Below are 24,927 nucleotides of genomic sequence, written 5' to 3' on the forward strand. Positions count from 1 at the left end.
GGATCCAGATATCCTATGGATTAAAGAAGAAAACAAAAGAGAAATTAGAGAGTATTTTGAACAGAATGCAAATGAAAACGTAATAATCAGAATTTGTGGGGTGTAGTTAAAGCAGTACTTAGAGGGATATTTATAGTACTAAACACCAGTAGTACAAAAAAAACCTCTCAAATTAATGCTTACCTGCCACCTTAAGACATTAAAAATGGAAGAGCAAAGGCAACTTACAGTAAATAGAAAAAAGGAAATGGAAAATACAATGAAATAGAAAACAGAAAAGCAATAGCGAAATATCAATGAAATCAAAGCTTTTAAATGATTGATAAAATTAATAATCCTCTAGTCAGAATGATAAGGAATAAAAAAGAAGACACAGATTACCAATATCAGAAATGAGAGAAGTGACATAACTAGAAATTCTATAGGTATGAAGATTATATTAAAGGAATATTATGAACAACTTTATACTAATAAATTGGATAACTTAGATGAAATAGACAAATTCCTTGAAAGACACAAACTACCAAGACTCAAGCAATTAGAAGTCAATGACCTGAATAGTCATATATCTATTAAAGAAATTGAATTTGTAGTTAAAAACTTTCCCACAAAGTAAACTCCAAATCCAGTTTTACTAGTTAATTCAATTAAATATTTAATGAAAAATTATACCAACTCTATACAAATTCGTCTAGAAAATTGAAGAGGAAAAAATATCTTCTAATTCTTTATATGAGGATAGCATTACTCTAATTTCAAAGACATTACAAGAAAACTACAGAACAATATCTTTCATAAATATAATTATAAAAACAATATTAACCAAATATTGGTTAATTGGGATCTTTAGCTATTGTCAGTCAATGCAAGACAATTGGACATCCACATGCAGAAGAATGAAGTTGGATTCTTACCTCACACTGCATACAAATACTGATACATGCTACAACATAGATGAAACTCAAAAACATTATGTAATGTGAAAGAAGTCAGACACAAAAAGCTACATGTTGTATGATTCAATTTATAAGAAATATGCAGAAAAGCAATTCCATAAAGAGATATAACAGATTAGTGGTTTCTAAGGGCTAGGAGTAAGGGTGAATGGGGAGTGACTGCATAATGTATATGAGGTTTCTGTTTAGAGTGATGAAAATATTTTGAAACTAGATAGTGGTGATGGTTGCACAATATTGTGAATGTACTTAATGCCACTGAATTGCATTCCAAAATGGTTAAAATGGTAAATGTTGTGTTATATGCAGTTTTCCATTATATCAACAGTCTAAAATGAAAACCTTGTGACTTCTCAATAAATGAAAAAAAAAAGAAGGCTTTGACAAAACCCAACATCAATTCCTGATCACAATTTTCAATAAACTAGGAACAGAAAGAAATTTCCTTAACTAGACAAAGGGCATCTACAAAATCTTATAGATCACCTGGTACTTATAGTGAAAAACTGAATATTTTCACTCACAGTTGGGAACAAGTCTAGAATGTCAATAACATGACTTCTGTGCAGCATTGTACTGGAAGTTTTAGCCAGTGTAATAAAATAAGAAGAATACTTCCAGACAGAAAGAAGAAATAAATCTGTCTTTGTTGGTAGATAGCAAAATAGTCTATAGAAAATCCTATAGAATCTACAAAAAAGCTACTAAAATTAATAGATGAGTTTAGCAACATTACAGGATAGAAGGTCAACGTACAAAAGTTAATGATATCTCAATGACCTAACCATTAACAAAATTTTTCTAAAATTCGTGTGGAAAGGCAAAGGACCTAGAATAGCTTAAAAAAGAAAAGTTTTGAAAAAGAAGGAAGTTGAAAGACTTACACTACCTAATTTCAAACTTATTATAAAGCTACAATAGTCAAGACAGTATGGTACTACAATGAAAATAGACAATTAGATCAATGAAACAGCACAGAGAACATAAAAATAGATCCATATATAAAATGTATATATTTGAAAAAATGTGCAGTGTCTTCAAGTGCAAAAAATAAACTTTGATCCATACCTTGTACCATACATAAAAATTAACTTGAAATGGGTCATAGATCATAAAATCTAAATCTATAAAAATGCTAGAAAACAGAAAATCTTTGTGACCTTGAATTAGCCTAAGATTTCTTAGATGTAATACTAAAAGCACAACCCATAAAAGAAATATGGCACTTCATCAAAATTATGAATTTCTGCTCTTTAATTCTAAGGATTGGAAAGACAAGCCACAGAGAGAAAATATGCGCAAATCACATATTTGATAAAGGACTTATATTCAAAATATAAAGAATAATCACAACTCAACAGTAATGTAAAAACAGCTCAATTTAAAAGGATTTGAATAGATACTTCACTAAAGAAAATATGGGGATAGCAAATAAACTCATGACAAGATGTTCAGTTCCATTATATATTAGGGAAATGCGAATTAAAACCACACTGAGATAATACCACATATCTCTTAGCATTTCTAACATTAAGAAGAATAAATATTGAATTATATTCAATACCAAATATTGAAAATAATATGGAGCAACTGGAACTCTCACACAGTAGGAATAATATGGAACAATTAGAACTTTCACACAGTAGGGATATAAAATGCACAACCACTTTGGAAAACTCTTTGGCTGTTTCCTAAAACATTGAAAATCCCTATCCCACAAGACCCAACGATTTGACTCCTAAGTTTTTACCTAAGAGAAACAAAGGCATATGTTAGACTTGTACACGAATGTTCATAGCAACTTTATTTATAGTAACTCCAAGTTAGAAATTACCTAATTGTTTATCAACAGGTCAATGAATAAACAAATTTGGTACATCCATACATTGGAATACTAATCTACAATAAAAGGTAATACCGATACATGCAAAACATGGATGAATCTCAAAGTAGTTGTGCTGATTGAGTGAAACCAGGCCAAAAAAGAATTATAGTTGCTCTTCAATTTATGATGGGGTTATGTCTTGATAAACCCATTATCAATTCAAAATGTAAATCAAAATTGCATTTAGTAAACCAAACCTACCGAATATCATAGCTAAGCCTAGCCTACCATAAATGTGCTCAGAACGCTTAAATTGTCTATAGTTGGACAATTATCTTGAGTTTCATCTCAAGAGTAATTGCTTTCCTCCTTCACCAGAAGCAGGAGATAAGAATGCGCATTTTGTAGACACGATGGGATGTGAAAACACAAAACACAACATCCAAAAATCACTGACAACACAGCACACTGTAGAGTATCAGTTGTTGACCCTCATAACTGAGTGGTTGACTGGGAGCAGGCTCACTGCCATGCCCAGCATCACAAGAGAGTATCTTTTGTACTGCATATTGTTGGTCAGGAAAAGATCAAGATTCAAAATTTGAATTATGGTTTCTATTGAAAGTGTATCGCTGTTGTGCCATTGTAAAGTTGAAAAATTGTAAGTGGAACCATTGTAAGTTGGGGATCTTCTGTACATTCTACATGATTCTATTTAAATAAAATTCTAGAAAATGCACACAAGAGACAGAAAGCAAGTGGGGGAATGCGTAGGGAAGGAAAAGGTGGGTGGGAAGGATGCACTTTCTATAAAGGTGCAGGAGGAACCTTAGGTGTTGATGGGTGTGTTCTCTATTTTGATCGTGGTGACAGTTTAATTTCTCATACATACATATTTGACAAATATATGTCAAAACTTATCAAATTATAACTTTACATATGTACAGTTTACTGTTTGTCAATTAACTTCAATAAAGCTGTGAAAACAAAGAAGGTATATGATGGGATTTGAGGAGGGTAGGTATCTGGTATCTGTGCCCTCAAATGCCTCCCTCTGAGTGTAAACTGGTACAAATATTTTCAGGAGCTATTTGCAAACAGATATCAAGAACATTAAAAATTATTTATGAGTTCTTAGACCTAGTAATTCCATTTCAGGAAATGAAATAATCTGAAATAGTGAAAATACTTATTGTACAAAGGTATTTATCACATTATATTATTATTTTGATCAGTCCACTTTTTAATTTTATCAAAATTATACCAGTATACTCATATGCACACATAATTTTAAAATATTAAATGTTTCTACAAAACTGCCTATGGAAAATAAAAATTCCCGCATCATTTTTGTAACAATTTTCTGCTCCACGGGGAGCTACTTTTAAACACTATTTTGAAAGAGCAAAAGTCGCTATTTTTTGGTATTTTAATTTTTATCCTTAGAAAAGATGAAGATTTAGATTTCTCTTACCTCATCATCACCCCTCCTCCCCATATTTTCGCTCCTGCTCCTGCTCCTCCTCACTCACACAGACACACACTGATTTTTATGCTACTTTATTATGATCAGGACTGAAAATCAGTCAAAAGTCTGTGTTTTGGGGAGGGGCTCATCTACTCAAATCCTCACTGTAGGGTGATCCGGCCAGGATTTTACCTTGCAAAATCACTGATGTTGGTATCTTTGGGTCTTTGGACTCAGGCTGGTCAGTTCCCCACAACAGACACTCCCATACTATGGCCTAGAGGAAATATGCCTGGCTGCTGGGATTCTGGGAGATAAGTGAGCAAGGTTTAGGTCAGGTGCCTCAGCATTCTGCTTGTAAATTTTCACTTATCCCCTTATTTTCAGTACAGTAACCCTGCCTCACCGGTGCTGCTGTCCTCCACACCAGAGATCCTTTGGTTTTAGCCTCTGAAGATGAGAAACCTCCAGTCTTCTGTCAGAGTGAGGAAGAACTATTATTGGCTCTGTAAATTCAAGGAGTTTTTAGCTCCACCTTCATTCTACTTTCAGAGCACCCAATATGATCAATTACTATACCTTCTGTGAGTTCTGAAATTTAAATAGAATTACATCTTGTATTTCTGCATCACTTGCTTTAGATTCAGCTTTCTCTGGCCAGCTAAGTTCGTTATCACTTGTCTATTTGCCTTCCACCTTTCAAAATTTGCTGTGTGTAGTATGTGTTTTGTTTTTGTTTTTTTTCTCCTTTCCTGTTCTCTTCATCCTTGGCAGATGACTGACTGTCTGGGGGTGGGGTGGGAAGGAGCGCAAGGCTCATATCACCAGCATGGGCCAGGGAGCTGCGTCCTACACAACTAGACTGAGAAACAACAACTTGAACCGGAGTTGGGGGGTGGAAAAAAAGTATGGGTAAATATATCCCTATATTACTTCACAGTTAATGGATGGGATTAGAGGGTATTTTGTTTTATTTCTGTAGTTTATACATTTTCATAATACATAAATACTATCTTACTTTTCTTATTACATTATTAAATAATACACAATTATTATAGAATATAGACAATACTTAATAAGATATATACATACAGACATATAATCAGTTTTTTTCCATTCCTCCAAAGCCCATCAGAGTTATAAACTGTTAATATGCTGCTGTGTTTTCCTCCAAATAAATTTACATACTATTTTTATAATGAAAATAATAATATTCTTCCTCTTTGTGTTCACTGTTAGAATCTTTGCGACACTAATGGGCTAAAGTAAGAAAGTCTAGTTTGAACCACTGTTGAAATACAATTGTTACTTAGAAGGAAAGGGGAGATCCCTGGGAGGCTCTTAGCTTTCTCACCTTAGTAAATAGAAAGGATTGCTTTACTAGATTTGCTAATTATCAGCTTGAAAGACAAGAAGACCTCTTGCAAATTCCTGGGGAGCAGTCAAAAGGACGAGAGAAAATGGAGACTGGACGTTTGGAGACTCTGGGATAGAGAACAGCGGTGGAGGTGAGCATTCCTGGGGGAGAGGTTGGCAAGATTTGCCTGCTTTGCTTAGGGATCCGTCCTGCATATCAGCAAATATATGTCCTGTGGATCCTGCTAAACAGTGCCACTAACTGACCTGTGAAACAAGAATTGAGGAAAGATAGCTAATGTTTGATGGAGATGAGGAGTTTCTTCATGGGCTTAAGATAAGCAGTCTTGTTTTAAATGCACATGCATTTATTGTCCCCGGCTTGGACCTGCCATGGCATTTAAACTAGTGACCTTTACACAGCATTCCTCTGCGTATGGTCCCCACCAGGAGGCAGCCCTGGAGAATGGACATGGCACATTGGCTATCAATGGCATTTTGAGGATGGCATGGCTGCCTGCAAGTATTCCAGGATTTGTAATACTCATTTCCCCTTCTTGAAGCAGATTGGTTACCTAGTGCATTTTACTTTTTACTCATGAGTTATTAACTTTTGTTTTGATTTGGAACATTGAAGACCACCCTATATTTACAAGTCTACCCTTCAATATACAAATCAGCCTGGTGGACTTTGCTATGTTAGTTTTGGTTCCTAAATTGTGGTGAATTCAAAAGGTGATAATGAGTCTCTAGGCTTCTTACAAAGTCTTTTCATCTTCCTCTTTTGTACTGTTTCTTTGTCTGGCTCTATTTTCTTTCTTTCTCTCACTTTTTGTTAGGTTACTGTTGAGGATCAGTCTGTTTATTTGGGGAAGGAAGAGATGGATTGTATTGGCCATTCAGTGTGAAAACAACAGTCTCAGCTTTATCACTAGATAATTAAAAAAGAGTCCCCCAGCTGTCATTAGGTAATTTCATCTGCCCAATTTTGCTTTTTTAAGATCCTATCTAAATGAATACTAACTACCAGCAAAATTATAAATAGAATTATAATTTGAGATAGAAGATACAAGAAATCCCTGCCTGTTTGAGAAAGGATTTCTTTTGGAGAGGTTGAAATAATCATTTACATCAATTTAAATGTGTATTTACTTTACAGAGGTTAACTATAAAGTGACCTTTGAGGAAGGGTATGTTTTGGAAATTAAGCACGCAAACAGGGTCTGCCAGTCCTTCTGAGGATGAATTTTAAATAAATTACTCAGTTTACTGAGGATCTGACCATCCTACAAACTTCAATAATTTATTAAATGTCCAACTTTAATTTATTTATTTACTTATTTATTTTAAAGATTTTATTGGGGAAGGGGAACAGGACTTTATTGGGGAACAGTGTGTACTTCCAGGACTTTTTTTCCAAGTCAAGTTGTTGTCCTTTCAGTCTTAGTTGTGGAGGGCGCAGCTCAGCTCCAGGTCCAGTTGCCATTGCTAGTTGCAGGGGGTGCAGCCCACCATACCTTGTGGGAATCGAACTGGCAAACCTTGTGGTTGAGAGGATGCGCTCCAACCAACTGAGCCATCCGGGAGCTCAGCGGCAGCTCAGCTCAAGGTGCTGTGTTCAATCTTAGTTGCAAGGGGCGCAGCCCACGATCACTTGCGGGAGTCGAGGAATCGAACTGGCAACCTTGTGGTTGAGAGCCCACTGGCCCATGTGGGAATTGAACCAGTAGCCTTTGGAGTTAGGAGCATGGAGCTCTAACCGCCTGAGCCACCGGGCCGGCCCCCCCAATTTTTTAATAACAAGATAAAAGTGACTCATTTGAAGTTTTGGGGTTGCTACTAGGTATGGCCAAATAATGCAATATTTCATATTCCTGTTGCTGAGCAAGTGTCAGGCATCAATTTGGTAAGATAGAATAGTTGACTGCAGGGAAAATGTTTGAAGTAAAATTAGAAACGGAGGTGATTTTCTCTTATTTTTAAAACAAAGATGGTATAATTGCTTTCTTGAGACTTCAATCTTTAGAGAAATTCTATTTGGGTACACAATAGGATAGAAACGCTTATACACTGCTTCAAATGTGTCAGGTTTTCTAAAGCTCTACATGTATAAAACAACACACACCCCCAGGACACAATTATGAGGTTAACATTATTATCTAACCTCCTGCTTTTTTAAATTAATAAACTTTATTTTTTAGAGCAGTTTTAGGTTCACAACAAAATTGAGCAGAAAGTACAGCCATTTCCCATATTCAGTCTACTCCCCACCCCCACTAGCAATGTCACCACCAGAGTGGTACATTTGTTACAATCGGTGAAACTATTACTATCCAAAGTTCATAGTTTACATCAGATTTCACTCCTGCTGTGTACATTCTGTGGATTTTGATAGGTTTTTTCTTTTGTAATGCTGAATAATATTCCATTGTCTGGATGTTCCACAGTTTATTTGTCCATTCACCTACTGAGGGACATCTTGGTTGCTTCTGAGTTTTGGCAATTATGACTAAAGCTGCTATGAACATCTGTGTGCAGGTTTTTTCGTGGACATATTAAGTTTTCAGTTACTTTGGGTAAATACCAAGGAATGCAATTGCTGGGTCATATGGTAAGAGTATTTTTAGTTTTGAAAGAAACCACAAAACTGTCTTCAAAAATGGCTATACCATTTTGCATTTCTACCAGCAATGAATGAGAGTTAATGTTGCCCCACATCCTCACCAGCATTTCGTGTTGTCAGTGTTTCGGACTTTGGACATTCTATCTAATAGGTGGCTAATGGTACTCCATTGTTGCTTCAATTTGCAATTCCCTAATGACATATGATGTGGAGCATCATTTCATATGCTGCCATCTGTATATCATCTTTGGTGAGGTGTCTATTGAAGTTTTTGCTTAATTTTTAATCAGGTTGTTCATTTTCTTATTGTTTCATTGTAATAGTCCTTTATTAGATGTGTCTTTTGCAAATATTTTCTCCGAATGTGTGGTTTGTATTCTTATTCTCTTGACATTGTCTTTGGCAGGGACATTTTTAATTTTAATAAACTCCAACTTATCCACTATTTCTTTCATGGATCACGACTTTGGCATTGTATGTAACATCATCCCGGCACCCAAGGTTATCAAGATGCACTCCTATGTTTTCTTCTAAAAGTTTTATAGTTTTGTGTTTTACATTTAGATCTGTAATCCATTTTCAGTTAATTTTTGTGAAGGGTGTAAGGTCTGGGTAAGGAGTCTTTTTTTTTTTCATGTAGATGTCCAGTTTTTCCAGTACCATTTGTTGAAAAACTATCTTTTCTCCATTGTATTACCTTGGCTTTTCTGTCAAAGATTAGTTGACTATATTTATGAGGGTCTATTTCTGGGTTCTCTGTTCTGCTCCATTGATCTGTTTGTCTCCATTGATCTTGTATTTGTCTATTCTTTTACCAATACCACACAGTCTTGATTACTAAAGCTTTATAGTTAAGTGTTGAAGTTGTGTCTGACTTTTTCTTCTCCTTCATTATTATGTTAACTTTATTGTCTTTTGCCTTTCCATGTAAATCTTAGAATCAGTCTGTTAATACCCACGGAATAACCTGCCAGGATTTTGAATGGGCTTGAATTGAATCTATGGATGAAATTGAGAAGACCCGACATCTTGATAACGTTGAGCGTCCCCATTCATAAAAACGAAATATCTTTCCACTTAGTTAGTTTTTCTTTGATATTTTTCATCAGAATTTTGTGGGTTTTTTTCTTCTATAGCTACTACACATATTTTGGTAAATTTATAACTAAGTATTTCATTTAAGGGGTACTAACAATGTAAATAGTAATGCACTTTTAATTCCAAATTCCACTTTCTTATTCTACTTGCTGATATATAGGAAAGTGATTAACTTTTGTATATTAACCTTGTATCATGCAATCTTGCTATAATTACTTATTAGTTACAAAAGTGCTTTTGCTGATTCTTTCAGATTATCTCGTAGATGATCATGTTATTTGAGAACACAGAGTTTTATTTCTTCCCTTCCAGTCTGTGTGCCTATTATTTCCTTTTCCTGACTTATTACATTAACTAGGACTTCCAGTACAATATTGAAAAGCAATACTGAGAGGAAACATCCTTGCTTTGTTCCTGATCTGAGCAGGAAAGCTTCAAGTTTTACATCATTAAGTATGCCTCATTCAATGCTAGAAATTGTTTGCTAAGTACTATTTCTGCTGCATCCCACAAATTTTGATAAATTGTGGATTTTCATTTTCATTTAGTTCAAAATCTTTTCTTATTTATTTATTTATTTTAGTTAAAAATATTTTAAAATTTCAATTGGGATTTCTTCTTTGACCTATGTGTCATTTGTCTTAGAATTTCCATCCCTTTGCTTACATCATCCATCTGTTCTTGCATGCTGTATGCTTTTTCTATTAAAGCCCTTAACATATTTACCATAATTTAAAAAAATTCCTGGTCTCATAATTCCAGTAATTCCTGTCATATATGATTGATGCTTGTTCAGTCACTTCAAACTGTGTTGTTTACCTTTTAGTAGGCCTTGTAAATTATTGTTGAAAAGTAGACATGATGTCCTGGGTAAAAGAAACTGGTGAATAGGCCTTTGGTGATGTGGTGGTGAGGTGAGAGGGGGTGGGAAGCACTCTGATTAGGTCTCAGTCTTTTGTTGAGACTGTGTTCCTGGACTGTGAACTTCAACAGTGCTTCCCAGTTTCTCCTCTCCTCATGTTCAGAATGTCTAGAAGGGGCTGGGGTTGGCGTTTTCTTTTCCCTCAGGTAGGATAAAATCCTAGCAGGTTAGGCTCTCATCAAACAGTTTCTCCTGAGAGCGGACCTGTTGAGAACGAAATGCTCTGGTATGTTTTTAAATGGTTCCTTTTCTCCTCTTTCTCCTGGAAACACAAGGGTATTTTTCTCTGATATTCACTGTGAGGAACTGGTAGAGCGCCTGGAGGTAAAACTCACAAAAGTGTGGAGCCCACCCCTAGAACTAGGTACCCTGGAAGTTTTTGACTCTCAGACTTGTCCACACTGAGACTCCAGAAATTTGTCAATTATAGTTTAGGTTTTCCTGCCCTGGTACCAGTTCCCACAGAGGGTTCTGCTTGTGGGTTCCTACTCCAGTAAGCTGTGATTTTCTGTATCTGTCTCCCAATTTGGGGGCCAGTGGTTTGCCCTGTGACCTCACCTCTCTGACTGATTTAAGAAAAGCTATTGATTTTTCCAGTCTGTTTGGCTTTTTACTTCTTGTTAGGGACAGAGTGGTGACGTCTGAGCTTTTTAAATGCTGGACCAGAAATTGCCTATTATCTCCTTTTTATATATAAGGACACCAAGGCACAAGGAAATTTAGTAATTGGATCAAGGCCCCCCAGTTACTGTGTGGCAGAGCCAGGATTTGAATCTAGGTGCTCTGGTTCAAGAGTCTGTGCTCTTAACCACTATACCATTGAATAAAACAACCAAGTCAATCTGGTGGGGAAAGAAGAAATGTTTTCTTATCATGAGATCTTTCATGTCTCCTAAGTTTACATTTTCAAAAAATTTTCTAAAACAATTAAAAGAACATGTGCCAGAAGGGTTGGCTTGAAAATAATGATTACTAAATCTTGAAGTAAATACAGTAAGTAAACATTTTAGAGTAAAAGAAAAACAAAACAAAACACTCCTATACCTACCATTTTTACAGATTACATTTCAGTCTTTGTCCATCTTCATGAATAACACATGGTTATTATGTGTTCAACTTTTTTGCTTAACATCATATCACAGGAATTTCTTCATGTTTCCATAGCTTCTTTACAAATTACATTTAATAGTTGTATAATATCCTAGCTTGGTGATGGATGTGCTATAATTTACAAAACCATTCCTTTATTGTTTGACATTTGATAATTAATACTTTTCTTTTACAATAATAGATAATGTTCCACATTGTTGCCCTTCCATTGAGTGTTTTCATTCAGGATAGCCCCATAAATGTGATTACTGGGTCAATGGGTATGGATAGATGTATAACTCTTGTTAACTTTTGTCATAGTTTCCAGGAGGACTGTACTAATTTTCTGGGTTTCCAGCTTTGTATAATTATACATACATACATATATATATATATACACGTGTGTGTGTGTGTGTGTGTGTGTGTGTGTGTGTGTTCAGTGTCAATACTAGGAGGCTCTAAGGCTCTAAATAGGCCCCTTTCATGAACTGATGGTTGGCTTCTTTTCAGATTTTCAGTTTACATTACAGGTAAGCTTGCAGATAGGAGACATTCCATCATTCCATAAATATTTATTGGATGGATAGATAGATGGATGGATGGATGGATGGATGGATGGATGGATGGATGGATAGATGACATCCAGTTGATTTCTCCTAATTAACACACAGAAAGTTAGTGGCTGAGTTGAGATGATGTCCTGGTATGTAATACAGAGCTCTTTCTCCTACCATAACTGTAGTTTTTACTTCATTCACCAACATTTACTATATACTTAGTATGTACAAAGCACAGTTCTGGACACTGGGGTTGTGTAGTAGTATCAATAAAACATAGTTCCACATATCATGGACCTTACAGTTTGATTGAGAAACTCACATACCTCTCTGAATCAAGTAGTCATTTATAAAATAAATGTACAGATCTCAGAAATCCCTTCCAGCTCCTAGATTCTGTGATCTTCGGGACCTCTAAATTCCCCACTTCTAGATACTATGACTCTAGAGTAAGCTTATTGTAAAGAACAATGTAAAGGAACTGGTGATTCAGGATAATGATAGGAAAACTTCTCCTTTTCCTTCTGTTCATTCATTCATTCATTCATTCATTTTCATCATTCATTGAGTGCATATTAAACACCAGACACCATTAAGTGCTAGCAAAACGAATAAGAATAAGGTAAGTCCTCTTCTCTTAAAAAGTCAAGAGTGCAAAATAGGAAGGTTTTTTGAAGAGGAATAGTTTTGCAACACAACAGTACTACACCCAGTGTTTATGTGTATGTATATGTGATATGCTTATTCTATTATTTATTCTAGATAAAACTAAATGGGGTGGTCTCTATTATTAAAGTAGAGGAGGGAATCAGCTAATGTTGTTTCAAGCTTACCTAGTAAATGTTCCCAAAAGTTAAAGGAAAATATCATTGAATCTTGTTGGTTTATCATGGGGAAAAATACTTGCACCATACTTGCCAACATCAAGATGAAAGGACTAATGCATTGGACTTACCACTTCTCCTCTTCTACTTGCACTCCTACGGACTGGAACTTACTGGGTGCTTTATTTTCCCCTGTTTTGTCAGCTTCTTCAGCATCATCCACCTAAAGACATAATTGAATAAATAGAGGGGCTCCATTTTAGTCGTTTCACTTAAAAAACAAATATCACGTGTCATTAGAAACACCTGTACTACTACTGGAATATTTTGTAATTTGTAACCTTTTCCTTCAATATTTGTGTATTTGAGGAGACCCATCCCTATACATGCACTTTGACTCTGCTGATCTTAGTAAAATGTAGATTTGGTTAAAAAGTGTCTATGATTCCTCCATAGATCTGTGAGTATGTACTTACCTGTGAGCACTATATTAGAAGGGAGCACTACATGGAAATACGTTCTTGGAAGGTTTGAATTTGCAGATAATAAAATACAAAAGAAGTAAGAAAATTAATTTATTGTAGTTTGAATTATTGATATTGGGAGATTTAGGTATTTACCTTAAGTTAAATCACAGTGTATCTTCATTTTTTCCCCCTTAAACTAAGGAATTGGCTTTGAATATTACTCCATAGTTTCTAAATAGTTATGTATACATTACAGCTCATATAGAAAGTATGTGCATATTAACTGAGAGTCTATGTGATAAATTAGGCCTAAACAAAATTTGAAATAAATTTTATGACTATTCAGAGCAAATAGGATCATTCCCCTTTTCTTCCCATGTATTTAATAAATTATTTTTCTAAATTAAAAGCAATTCAATATAAGTTACATAAAATTAAAATATAGGAATATATAATGTAGAAAGGTAAAGTACCCCAAGAATCACTGTCAATCCTTTGATGCATAATTTGACCATCTTTTAATATATATATGAAATATTACATATAAAAATGGTGATTAGTACTAAATTTATACAGATAAGACTATATTATATATGTTTTTCTGCAATTTGCCTTATTCATTAACATCGCTATCTTTTCTACATTTTACCATGCTAGTAAATATAGCTCTAACTCAATTCTTTTTTGGGGTACCTAAATATTTCTTTTAATTATTATATAAGCAACATAGGCATTAGGGAAATTTTCTCTTTATTGCTACTATATGTAGTATTACAATCAATATTTCGTGTATCTTTAGAACAATTATGCAAATGTTGATTGGGAAAAATTCTCAGAAGTAGAAGTGCTAGATGGAAGGTACTGAGTATGTTCAGCTGTAAGAGATATTGCCGAATTGTTCTTCAAAGCATCATCCTGCCATAATCGGTGTGTATGGGAGTGCCCATTTCCCTGCACACTCACCAATGCTAAATATTGGCAAACTTTTAAATTTTTGCTAATATCATAGGTGAAAAATATTTATTGGCCTCCTGTACTTCTATCTGTAAATTGCTTATTCATATCCTTTGCTAGTTTTTTGTGTTTTTACCTATTAAGTTGTGTTTTATTTTCTAATTTATGGGATCTCTTTATATCTTATGACTTGTTAATAGTCCTTTCTTGGTTATATATACAGTAAATATTTTCACCCAGTGTATCATTTCTTTTAAATTTTTGTCCTTCATTGTAGAGAATCTTAAATTACTGTGTAGTCAAATCTAGCTTTTATGGTTTACAAAGGATTTCTTTACCCTGAGTATATTTTTTAAAGTTCTCTTGTATTTACTTTTATCTATCTTTTCTACATGTTTAATTCTTAAATCTACTATCCTGAAATGTTTTTGTGTAAGATATAAAATAGAGCAGTAACATTTTTTTTACCCACATGGATTACCAATTGACCTGGCTCCTTTTATTAACTGATTAATTTTTTCATTTGGGATGCCAACTTAATCTTGTACCATTTCCATATACGAGGGCTGACAATTAAGTTTGCGAACTTGTTGCAAAAATGTTGCTAATTTTTTTTTATATCAGAGGGATTATTCATTACAAATTTGTACCAATTGGACAAATAGTTAACCAAGTTTACTATTTGGAAGTGCTGAAAGGCTGCATGAAAAAGTTAGACGACCTGAACTTTTCGCCAACAATTCATGGCTCTTGCATCACGACAACACAAGAGCACACACGGCACTGTCTGTGAGGGAGTTTTTAGCTCGTAAACAAATACCTGTATTGGACCACCCTCCCTACTCATGGGATCTGGCCCCCAATGACTTCTTTCTTTACCCAAAGATAAAGGAAATATTGAAAGGAAGACATTTTGATGACATTTAGAACATCAAGCATAATATGACAACAGCTCTGATGGCCATTCCAGAAAAAGAGTTCCAAAATTGCTTTGAAGGATAGACTAGGCGCTGGCATTGGTGCATAGTTTCCCAAGGGGAGTACTTCGAAAGTGACCGTAGTGATATTCAGCAATGAGGTATGTAGTACTTTTTACTAGGATGAGTTTGTGAACTTAATTGTCACACCTTCCCTCATGTATATAGGCCTGTTTTTGGTTTATTGATCTACTGGTCTTATTGCTTCTCTTTTCTTAATATAATTTCATAATAAACCTTGATATTTTCTATGGCAAGTCTCCTCCTGTAATTATTTTTTTTAAAAAAACCTAATTTAAAAAACTCCAAAAGTCTCTAGGTTATTTTCTGTATTTCCCTGAAAATGAGACCTAGCTGGACAATCAGTTCTAACGCATCTTTTGGAGCAAAAATTAATATAAGACCCAGTCTTATTTTACTACAATGTAAGACTGGGTCATATGTAATATAATATAAGACTGGATATGATATGATGTGATATGATATGATATGATATGATATGATATGAAATAATATAATATAATACTGGGTCTTATTTTACTATAAGGCCAGGTCTTATGTAATATAATATAAAACCAATCTAATCTAATCTAATACTGGATATTATATTAATTTTTGCTTCAAAATACGCATTAGAGCTGATTGTCCGGCTAGGTCTTATTTTTGGGGAAACACGGTATTAACTTCTTCTATATAAACTTGTTTTTAGATAGGTGTTATATATTTTTTGCGAAGCTTAGTCCTGTTGTTTTGTAGTTTTTGTTGCTGTTGTGAATGGGCTCTCTTTGCTCCACTATATTTTCTGTTTATTTATAATGTATTAAAAAGTTATTGATTTCTATGTATTTATATTGTATTCCTTTATTGAATTCTAATAGTTTTTCAGTGGTTTCCATTAAATTTTCTCTATGAACATGCATATTATCTGCAAATAAAAGCAATTTTGCTCTTCCTTTGGAAAAATAAAATAGATATTTTAATACACATCTAGTTCTTAAAATGTGCCAAGCACTGTTCTAAGTGTTTTGCTCATTTAATCTTTTCAACAGTCTATGAGCGTAGTGGTATCATTATCCCCATTTTGTATATGATATTACAGAGGATGAGGAAACTGAAGCTCAGAGAGGTTGAATAACTTGCTGGAGGTCACAGAGTAAACGGAAGAGCCAGAATTTCAACAAAGGCAATTTGGCTTCACAATCCATGCTCTTAACCACTATGTAAATCTACAAATTATTTTCCAATATAAGGAAATTTTTATGAATACTAGATTGAACAGTTAATGAAGTTGACAAAATGAGATGCTTCACACACAATTATTTACCATTTATTAACTTACATTTTGAGGTTTTTTTCTTTGTATTTTAAGATAGATTTTTTTATTGTGCTAAAACAAAAGTTTCCATTTTAACGGTTTAAAAATGTACAGGTCAGTGGCATTAAGTACATTTACATTGTTGTGTTGCTATCACCATCATCCATCTCCAGAAGTTTTTCATCATCCCAAATAGAAACTCTGTATCCCCATAGGAAGCTGGAGTTAGTAAACTCAATCCTCAAAACAATACTATGAGGGACAGAGGAGGAAACAGGCTTAGAAAGATTAAGTATTTTGCCTAGGACACCACAGAGGACCAACTGACCTCTGCTCTTCCCCACTACTCAAAATCCTTTGGGCTGTGGAAGTGGAATTAGCTTCTAGGGAGAAGTGGAGGATAGGGGGGTGGACGCTGGCTCTGGGCCCATGCCTCCCGCTGTGTCATCTAGTCCCAAGAACCAGGGCTACAATTTCTTTTAGGAAACCTGACAACTTGTGTTATGGTAACCTGCAAGTTATAAAAAGCATTTGACTCATTACTACCAGAGAAAGTTTTATTACCCATTAAAAGTGGACTCTGCTGAATGGACTGAAAATACATCATTGTTGTGAAAATGTACCCCATGCCTGGCTTTTAGATATGCCTTAGTGTTGGTTCAGTGTGGATAGATTTATTGGACACCACGTCAGGAAATTATTATTCAAAGGGCACCTGCAGAATGATACTGCACAACAAAAATGAGGGAAAAGAATGATTCTTCTCCATTGACAGAGGGAAATTTCTAGCACGGTAAGCCAAGCTGAACAGATGTGAAAAACAAGAATCAGTTTGATCTTATCTTTGAGGCGGAGAAAACAGTGAACTGAACTGAGAAGACTTCTGAATTATCTACCATTTTTATGAGATGCATGATTAAATAACCAACAATTATGCTGAAACTGCTGTGCATTTTATCTTCATGATGCAATGCTGTGAGTTACTGCTTTCCACACCATCAGGCTCTTTGGTCTTGCTCTCCCTCCCTCCCTCCCACATCTATGAGGAGTGATTCACATTTTTGTTCTCATATGGTTACTCAAGAGTGTTAAACGTACTGTAACACAACCCAATAACCCAGGTTATTCTTGCATGCACACTCTTTTGTTGAGAATCAAAATGTGCATTAGGAATTGAGGGCACTTTGTGTTTGACTGTTTAATCATCCTACACTTTGAGTCACACATTCAACTTTGAGAACAAAAATAATAGCTGCTTAACAATATCTATAGACAAAATGCCTTCATAATTTTCTTCATATTTAACAACGTAGGGAGTCCAGAGCCAATAATTGAAAACCTAGCTGTATCATCCAATATGGCAAGACAGCAAATTTTCTGGGGAAAAAATTACGTTACATTTCTTAGTTTGGGGTTCCCATTCAAAGGACAGAAAGAGAGGCTGTTACCTGTATCCCGATAGATAGGCATCGATTTTTCTTAAAGTGATCCTTCTTCCTGTCCTCTGTAGTGATAGTGGCTATGGTAGTCGTGGTGGTCACGGTGGCAGGGTTGTTGCCCATGTGTTGACTTGCAGGGCCGTGGATCTGGGCATTTGCAGCTTCGATGGCGGCTGTCAGAGCCTTCATACTGTCCAGGCTCTCCGTGGAGTTGCTCAGTCCAGACTGGCTAATAATATCTCCTCGCTGGCCCTGTCCATCCATGTAGGCATCCTGGGCAGACTCTGTGCTACTCTGGGCTGTGATAGAAATGAAAGGTTTCGTGGTAGTTCTGGGTGGGACTGGAGGTGGTGTCTTCTTATATGTTGTAATGCAAGATGACACTGGAAGACAATGAAAACAAAGACACTGTGATTTCTGCATGAGTTTTAATTTCTGATATTGTAACTGACATCCATTGGAAATTAGGGCACATGAAACATACTAAAACATTTAACACGAACACAAGTCCATTGACAGACTAAGTGGACTGCTTAGGCCCTTAGGGGCCTCCGTGAGGTGATATCCCCACAAAATTAAGGGAAAAGACTGGAAAACACCAACCTCTGAGATGTAAGTCTCTGAAATGGAAGTTAATATGAATCAACATAAAATAGACATGATTAGCCATCTGTAGAAATCTTCCCAGGCAACGGAGCACCCTGAGAGATAATATATACACATGGATAAAGCCAGGGTAATCTCTGCCTTCTCAGGAAAATATTAAATATAGCTAATAGTAAACAAAGTAACTCATTAGAGAAGATTCTGGTTGTTGATAATAAACATTGAAAAAAGAAGGAAAGCAAAGAGGTGGTGAGCATGTACAATCCTATTAACAGTATGAGGTGCCTGGGTTGGGGTGGGGTGCACAGCATGCTGTCATAGCTTCCCGAAATTCACTGTTATCAACACCCAATTTCTCTTTCTCCCTCCTTCCCTTCCTCTTTCTTTCTTTCTTCTTTCTTCCTTCCTTCCCTTCCTTTCCCTTCCCTTCCCTTCCCTTCCCTTCCCTTCCCTTCCCTTCCCTTCTTTTTCCCCTTCCTTCTTTCTTTCCTTCCTTCCTTCCTTCCTTCCTTCCTTCCTTCCTTCCTTCCTTCCTTCCCTCCCTCCTTCCATTCTCTCTCTCTCTCTCTCTCTCTCTCCACTCATTATATAAACTTTTGTTGCAAATTTTTTGGTTGTGGTTTCTGAACAGAACTAACTACTGAGAGGGAATACACTGTACCAAAGTCTCCTACTGTAAAATAAATGTACACACTAGTTTATAAACCAGTCTCTGAATGTGGTCTGTTTGAGCCTACTCCCTAATGTGCTGTCTTTCAGGGTAACTTGATCAACTCGAGGGCCTGAATCTGTGCAATGAGGTGTCCATTGCAGACCTGTGCCATTTAGTTAAGATCCATCTTGAGGCTTCAGCTGAAGTAGCCTCTAGGCCCTCTGTCCTACCATCTGTTTATAACCCTGAGCGTCTTGAAGAAGCATTACACACTGGTTTTCAACTTTGCATTTGTGGAGCACGATATAGGAAAATACAGATCAAAAGGAATTATTAAGTTTCCAAGTGGGAACTCCTTGCCAATAAAGAACAATACCTTAACCATTTGTTTAGTCCCTTTAAAGACATTTGTTTAGTCCCTTTAAAACATGAGTCAAAGTATTGTGTTGTCATCACTTTCTCCCTGCTCCTATTGCCACCCCCACCCTATTCTTGCCTTTTCCATTCAGCTGGCATCACTGTTATTATACCAAATCGGCTAGTCCTGACCACACAGTCCCAACTCTTTAGCCATGTCCCTAGATGCCACTCAGGCCATCTTGCAGAATGAAATACTCGCTTCAATATTTAGGCTATTTCCTGAGCCACTCAAAAGACGCATCCCATAATGAAGAAAAAACCAAAAAGATCCTATTATGCTGTCCTGCTGTTCCACTGCTTTGTGATTCAGAATAATTTCCTTAACAATAAAAGAGATAGGGACAGAAATGTTTGGCTGAGTGTTGAAGGAAAAACAACACATAGATGTCGCATTACAATATCACATGTGCTCTTGGGGAAGTGGGTAGTAGGGTCATGTGAATAATACATATATAGTCACCTCTCAGTTACCCGGGATGGATAACTGGCAGAGGCTCACCCCAGGAAAACCTTCCATCTAAGATTATTGCATGAAACATACATCTTCACATTTAAACAGAACTCAGCAATAAGCAGTGCTGAGAGGTAATGCGAGCAGTGGAGGCTCACAGCACCCTCAAGGTACAGAGCCAGGAGCAGAACCAGTATGGTCTCAGGTTCTCCCACGGGTCACAGTGAAGCTTCTGGCCAGTAATGCAAGCATGTGCATTGTTGATAGTCACATTGTCGGGCACTGTAAACACCGTGGAGCTACCTTCTGCTTCCTAGGGAGGTCTGAACAGGATAGCCCTGTTCAGGATAATGCTAAGTGTCAGTTATTCATCTGAAGACCAGAGTGGGTGGGAGGGGGCATCACCATACTTAGGATAGAATCTGTCTATTCAAATTGAATGAGACTAGACCATTTTATTACTTTTCCCAAGATAAGTCTTTACAATATGAACCCGCTATTTTGTTCAAAATGGATTCTCAGGACATTCAGCTCACTCATATTCCTAAGAAACTAAATACCACATTCCAAAATCAAATGTCTGATCTTTTGGATAATTTACTGCTTGTGGTTAGCTACCTTCAGTTTCCTCTTTCAGTGTGGAGTAGTCAAAATTAGACAATGCTGCTAAATAGGGTGTCATTTCATTTGCTGTGATTTACAGTAAAAATTCTGCCACAATGTGATAAGTGTGATATGGGGGAAGAGGGGCACATTATTTCCAGTGTAATGACTGGGCTTGGGGACACTCCCTGGGGCCAATGGCTATTTGATGCCATCTTATGGCTGTTGTTAGCTCCTTTTCGTTATCCATAGGGATAACTCTGGGTACTTTGATCAACTGAGACTGCCAGCCGGTAGCAGCAATACTAGAAATACACTAGGGTTAAATCGGACAGGGAGAACCCTGGGGACATGGCTTCCCTAACAGGCTGGCCCAGCCCCAATGCACAAAAGAGGTAAGAATTTAAGATTGCCCCATTTTGGATAAGGGAGCTGACTAGAGGACAGGAACCACCACCCTGGTGTTATACCCCAGGGCTTTTTATGAGGTTTCCCTGCAATGTGGAGCTTGGCACAGTTCTGCTGCATGAGTTACACTCAAAAAAGGACCACCTGTCAGTGATCAAGTAGGAATTTAAAAGGAATTCAAATCTTTAAGATTGCCTTTTGAAGCAGAAGAAAGAAGATCCAACACAGCTCACACTTCTCATAGTATCCTTCCTTCTCATGCCCTAAATCTTTTGCATTCAAGGCTGCTCTAGAAACTCATACAACTAAATCTCCCAGTTTTCCCCAGCATGACTCTTTCCTAGCTTTTCAGGCTAAGCTCTCAACCTATCTTCTCTCCTAAGGGTTTCTGTTTGTTTTAAATTCTTCTTTCATGTTTAAGCACCATGAGTGACTTAGAATCCACTGAGGTCTGAGTGCCAGGAAGCGTATGGTAGAGGAGGGTGAAGCCCAAGTTTATAAATCTTATCCGGTCAAGACCCAAAGAGAAATGAGTGGCTTATAGACAGTAAGCAAAACACTTCATTTTTTTTTTAAGAGTAACATTCTCAAAAATGTTGATTTTAAAAGCAAGTGCTCCTTTTATTCAAATGGAACTTGTAAAAGAAATGATAACGTAGTTAATCACTATTATTGCTTTGTTTTGCCTGATATATTTACTTGTTCATTTCAAATAAAATGAAATATTTCCCTTCTCTGGCTCCTGATGACCCCAGCTCAATGTTGGCTGAAAGGACTCTATCTATTTATAAGAAGAATCAGCGGGGAGCCAGATTTCAATGACACCACTTTTTTTTTTTTAACTTTTATTTATTTTAAGTGTGTTTTGCGAGACCCATCAGCTCCAAGTCAAGTAGTTGTTTCAATCTAGTTGTGGAGGGTGCAGCTCACAGTGGCCCATGTGGGGATCCAACCGGCAACCTTGTTAAGAGCACCGCATTCTAACCAACTGAGCTAACCGGCTGCCCAACACCACTTTCTTTCAGATGATACTGCAGAGCAGAGAGACACACATTTGGTTTTTACACTTGAGTTAGGAAGTTGTTGTAAAAAGTCACAGAAAAAACAAATGAGAACAAATGCCTTCCTATTTCAGCTTCTAGCTGAGTGGTCAATATTACCTCTATTTGCACAGAAAGTTAATGCTAGTGTTGTAAGCCGCAGGAAGGCCTGTGTCAGGAATTAGTTTTTCTGTAGCGGTGATGGTTTTCTGGAAAAAATATGTAGACTTTCTTACCACTCTAGTTATCCTATGCAATCAAGAGCACACATATGTCAGGTGGCCATAAAACAAATGTACGATCAAACCCACTTTCTCTATCTTCTTATTAATAGGTTCTCACTAGCTAAGCTAATGGTCACAGTCTATAAAGCGGTGTTGAGGAATTATTTAGCAGTTTCTGGTTACTGAATTTTAGAAAGTCTTTTGAATATGAGAACAAGCCCACAAGGACCTACAAATAAAAACACGAAACAACAACAAAGGAATTCCAAAATATACATATACATAGAGTTGTACAGTAATCAAACAACACCTTTTGATGTAAACAAGCTATCCTAAGTTGTTGTTAACCACAAAGCAAGCTGTGATTTGATCTGCCTGGTCTGCTTTTACTAAGCTGAAGACCACCACAGGGAGAAGGGCGGCCTCAATCTACAGCCTAGTTTGTTGAGGGCAAAGGTGTCCTGAGTTGGGTGATTTGGTCCAACTGAACAGTAATTTAACAAGGCCTCAAAAGGAAGTGCTTTATTAAAAAGGTGTTGGAACTGGCTCCTATCACCTTGCTAGAGTTGCTTGTGCACATCTCTTCTCAAGTCTGTGTTCAGTGACATTTCACTGATAACTTGAAACTGATCTTGTGTGAGTGTTTACACCATGGAAATTGGCAGATGCTGTAAATCAGTAGGTGTCTCCACGGAGAGCTGGTTGTTAAGCATTTCCAGCATACCTCTGCGCAGAGATAATGTGGTCCACAGACAGGTGTTGATTCACAAACTATTTGATGAGTGCATGGTAAGATATACCATGAAAATTGAGAGTAAGCTTTTAGAAACTATTATAGCAATTCTACAGAGTAGTTTGTCGGTTGTGCCACGCAGGGTGTCACGCAGGGTCTCAGCGCCTGCTCCCCACATAACAATGCAGGATATGGTGAGGCCAAAAAGGAACACCAACGGAGCCATAGATTGGGGAGTCATACCACTATATTCTCGCTGGTGGCTGGGTTGGAGACACAGGGAGCAAACATCCGCCAGTACCCCAACAAGAAGTCTTCCTGCACCCCTGTCTCGCTGGCGGCCGGGCGAGACACACAGGAAGCAGGATCCACACAATCTGCAATCTGCCGTCCACTTCTCTGCCTGCCAACCAACCAACCAACCAACACAGTCATGGCAGTTATACCAGTAGCTAATTGGCTAACTGGTTACAGCTGATGGCCATCTACTACTCGAGCCAGCACCTTTCCATGTGAGGCCAAGAGCCTGGAAACTGCTCTCTGGGACTCTGTCCCCACAGTTGAATCTCATGAAAACTGTTTGTTTTTTGAGTGCCTTTGTTTAATTTCATTTTTCTAGTAATTCATTTTTGTTACATTTTAGCAAAGTATTGATCTGAAATAGGTTGGACATCAAATGAACAAACAAATTGGTCCATCATAGGAGATAGTCTGACAAATAGATATGAAACACATGTAAATCCAGTGGACAGGGTAGAGGTTGTTCATGTGAGATTAAGAACATATTAGAGAGGTAACTTGAAACTGCAATCTACTTTAGAAAGCAAAATGATGTGAAGAGGACAAAAGAAAAAAAATGTGGAAAGTCCTAAACTTGGAACATAAAGAGATTAATGCACAAAATAGGGTGGGAAGATTGTATTTGTAGTTTTAATGTGTCAGGTAAGTTGCCTATTTCTAAGAAGGTGTGTATGAGTAGAAGTGTGATAGCTGGAACAATGGAAGGATCCTTGTGCTGCATTTCATTGTGGGCCCCTCTCTTTAAGGGGAAATTGCAGGGTGCGCCAAGGAGAGGAAAACCGTATCTTATGAGGAATGCTTTAAGGCAGGGGTGTCCAAACTGCGGCCCACAATCCATTTTTTATTGGCCCACAGCAAATTCCAAAAATATATTTAGTTTACTTAAATAAACCAGGTGAGGCAATACGTACTTCACCTCGAGTGAGTGACCCGGCTGTTTGTGTATTTTACTGCATATGGCCCTTGGTGAAAAACGTTGAAAAATGTTTGGACACCCCTGGTTTAAGGAAAGGGGTTTTTAGTATGCAAGGGAAGGAAGACAGAGGGGTTTTTAATTATTTCAAAAGCTACTGGGTGGAGGACTGCATGGATTTGTTAACTATAAGACCCCAAGGGAAACCACAAAAGTGAAAGCTTAGAGAGGCGTAAGGAATAATTCCCCAGTAGTCACTTGCTGAAAGATGGAATATAGGAACCTTGCTGGGTAGTGAGCACTCTCAGTCCCTGAAAGTGCTCAAGCATAGACAAACTCATATTTTAGTGGGCAAGTTATTGAAAGTGTATCACCATCTTGAGGGGACCTCGCAAGATTTCTTTCAAACTGCAGCTCCTGTGACTTGATGAACATGAATGAAATCTAGAAAAGAATGTGAGAAGAGACCCATGAAAGTGATGCTAAACAGCTGAAGAAGGAAGCCAGCGAGGAGGCCAGGGAGCGTTACCACCAGGGCTGTTTGCAGCAGTAGCACATGTTTTGGCATCCTGGGTACCCACGTTGGCACAGATGAAGATAAAATGGCTAATGGAGAAGCTCGCTGCTGCTCCCAATCAGTAGGCCCAGAAGGGCTCACCTTACAGTGAACTGTGGAGGTCGTGCTTCCCAGGCTGGACTTCTCCACC

At 37.0% G+C, this 24,927-nt stretch overlaps 1 protein-coding gene across 24 annotated transcripts in view; it reads right to left on the bottom strand.

The window, feature by feature from the left end:
• DLGAP1 (DLG associated protein 1) overlaps positions 1–24,927 on the bottom strand; it is an 860,924-nt gene that overhangs the window by 39,754 nt on the left and 796,243 nt on the right. For 20 of the 24 annotated variants that reach the window (XM_019755703.2, XM_019755706.2, XM_074340266.1 and 17 more), the window contains 2 exons: positions 17,880–18,253; positions 12,850–12,941 (listed from right to left, as the gene is read on the bottom strand). In XM_019755703.2, coding sequence (XP_019611262.1) covers positions 12,850–12,941; positions 17,880–18,253 — 466 coding nt within the window. The remainder of the gene's footprint in view (positions 1–12,849; positions 12,942–17,879; positions 18,254–24,927) is intronic. The other 4 variants (XM_074340269.1, XM_019755707.2, XM_074340274.1 and 1 more) reach the window with 1 other exon arrangement.

The sequence above is a fragment of the Rhinolophus sinicus genome, linkage group LG09 (assembly GCF_036562045.2).
Source record: "Rhinolophus sinicus isolate RSC01 linkage group LG09, ASM3656204v1, whole genome shotgun sequence".
In the NCBI taxonomy this organism is placed as follows: Eukaryota; Metazoa; Chordata; class Mammalia; order Chiroptera; family Rhinolophidae; genus Rhinolophus; species Rhinolophus sinicus.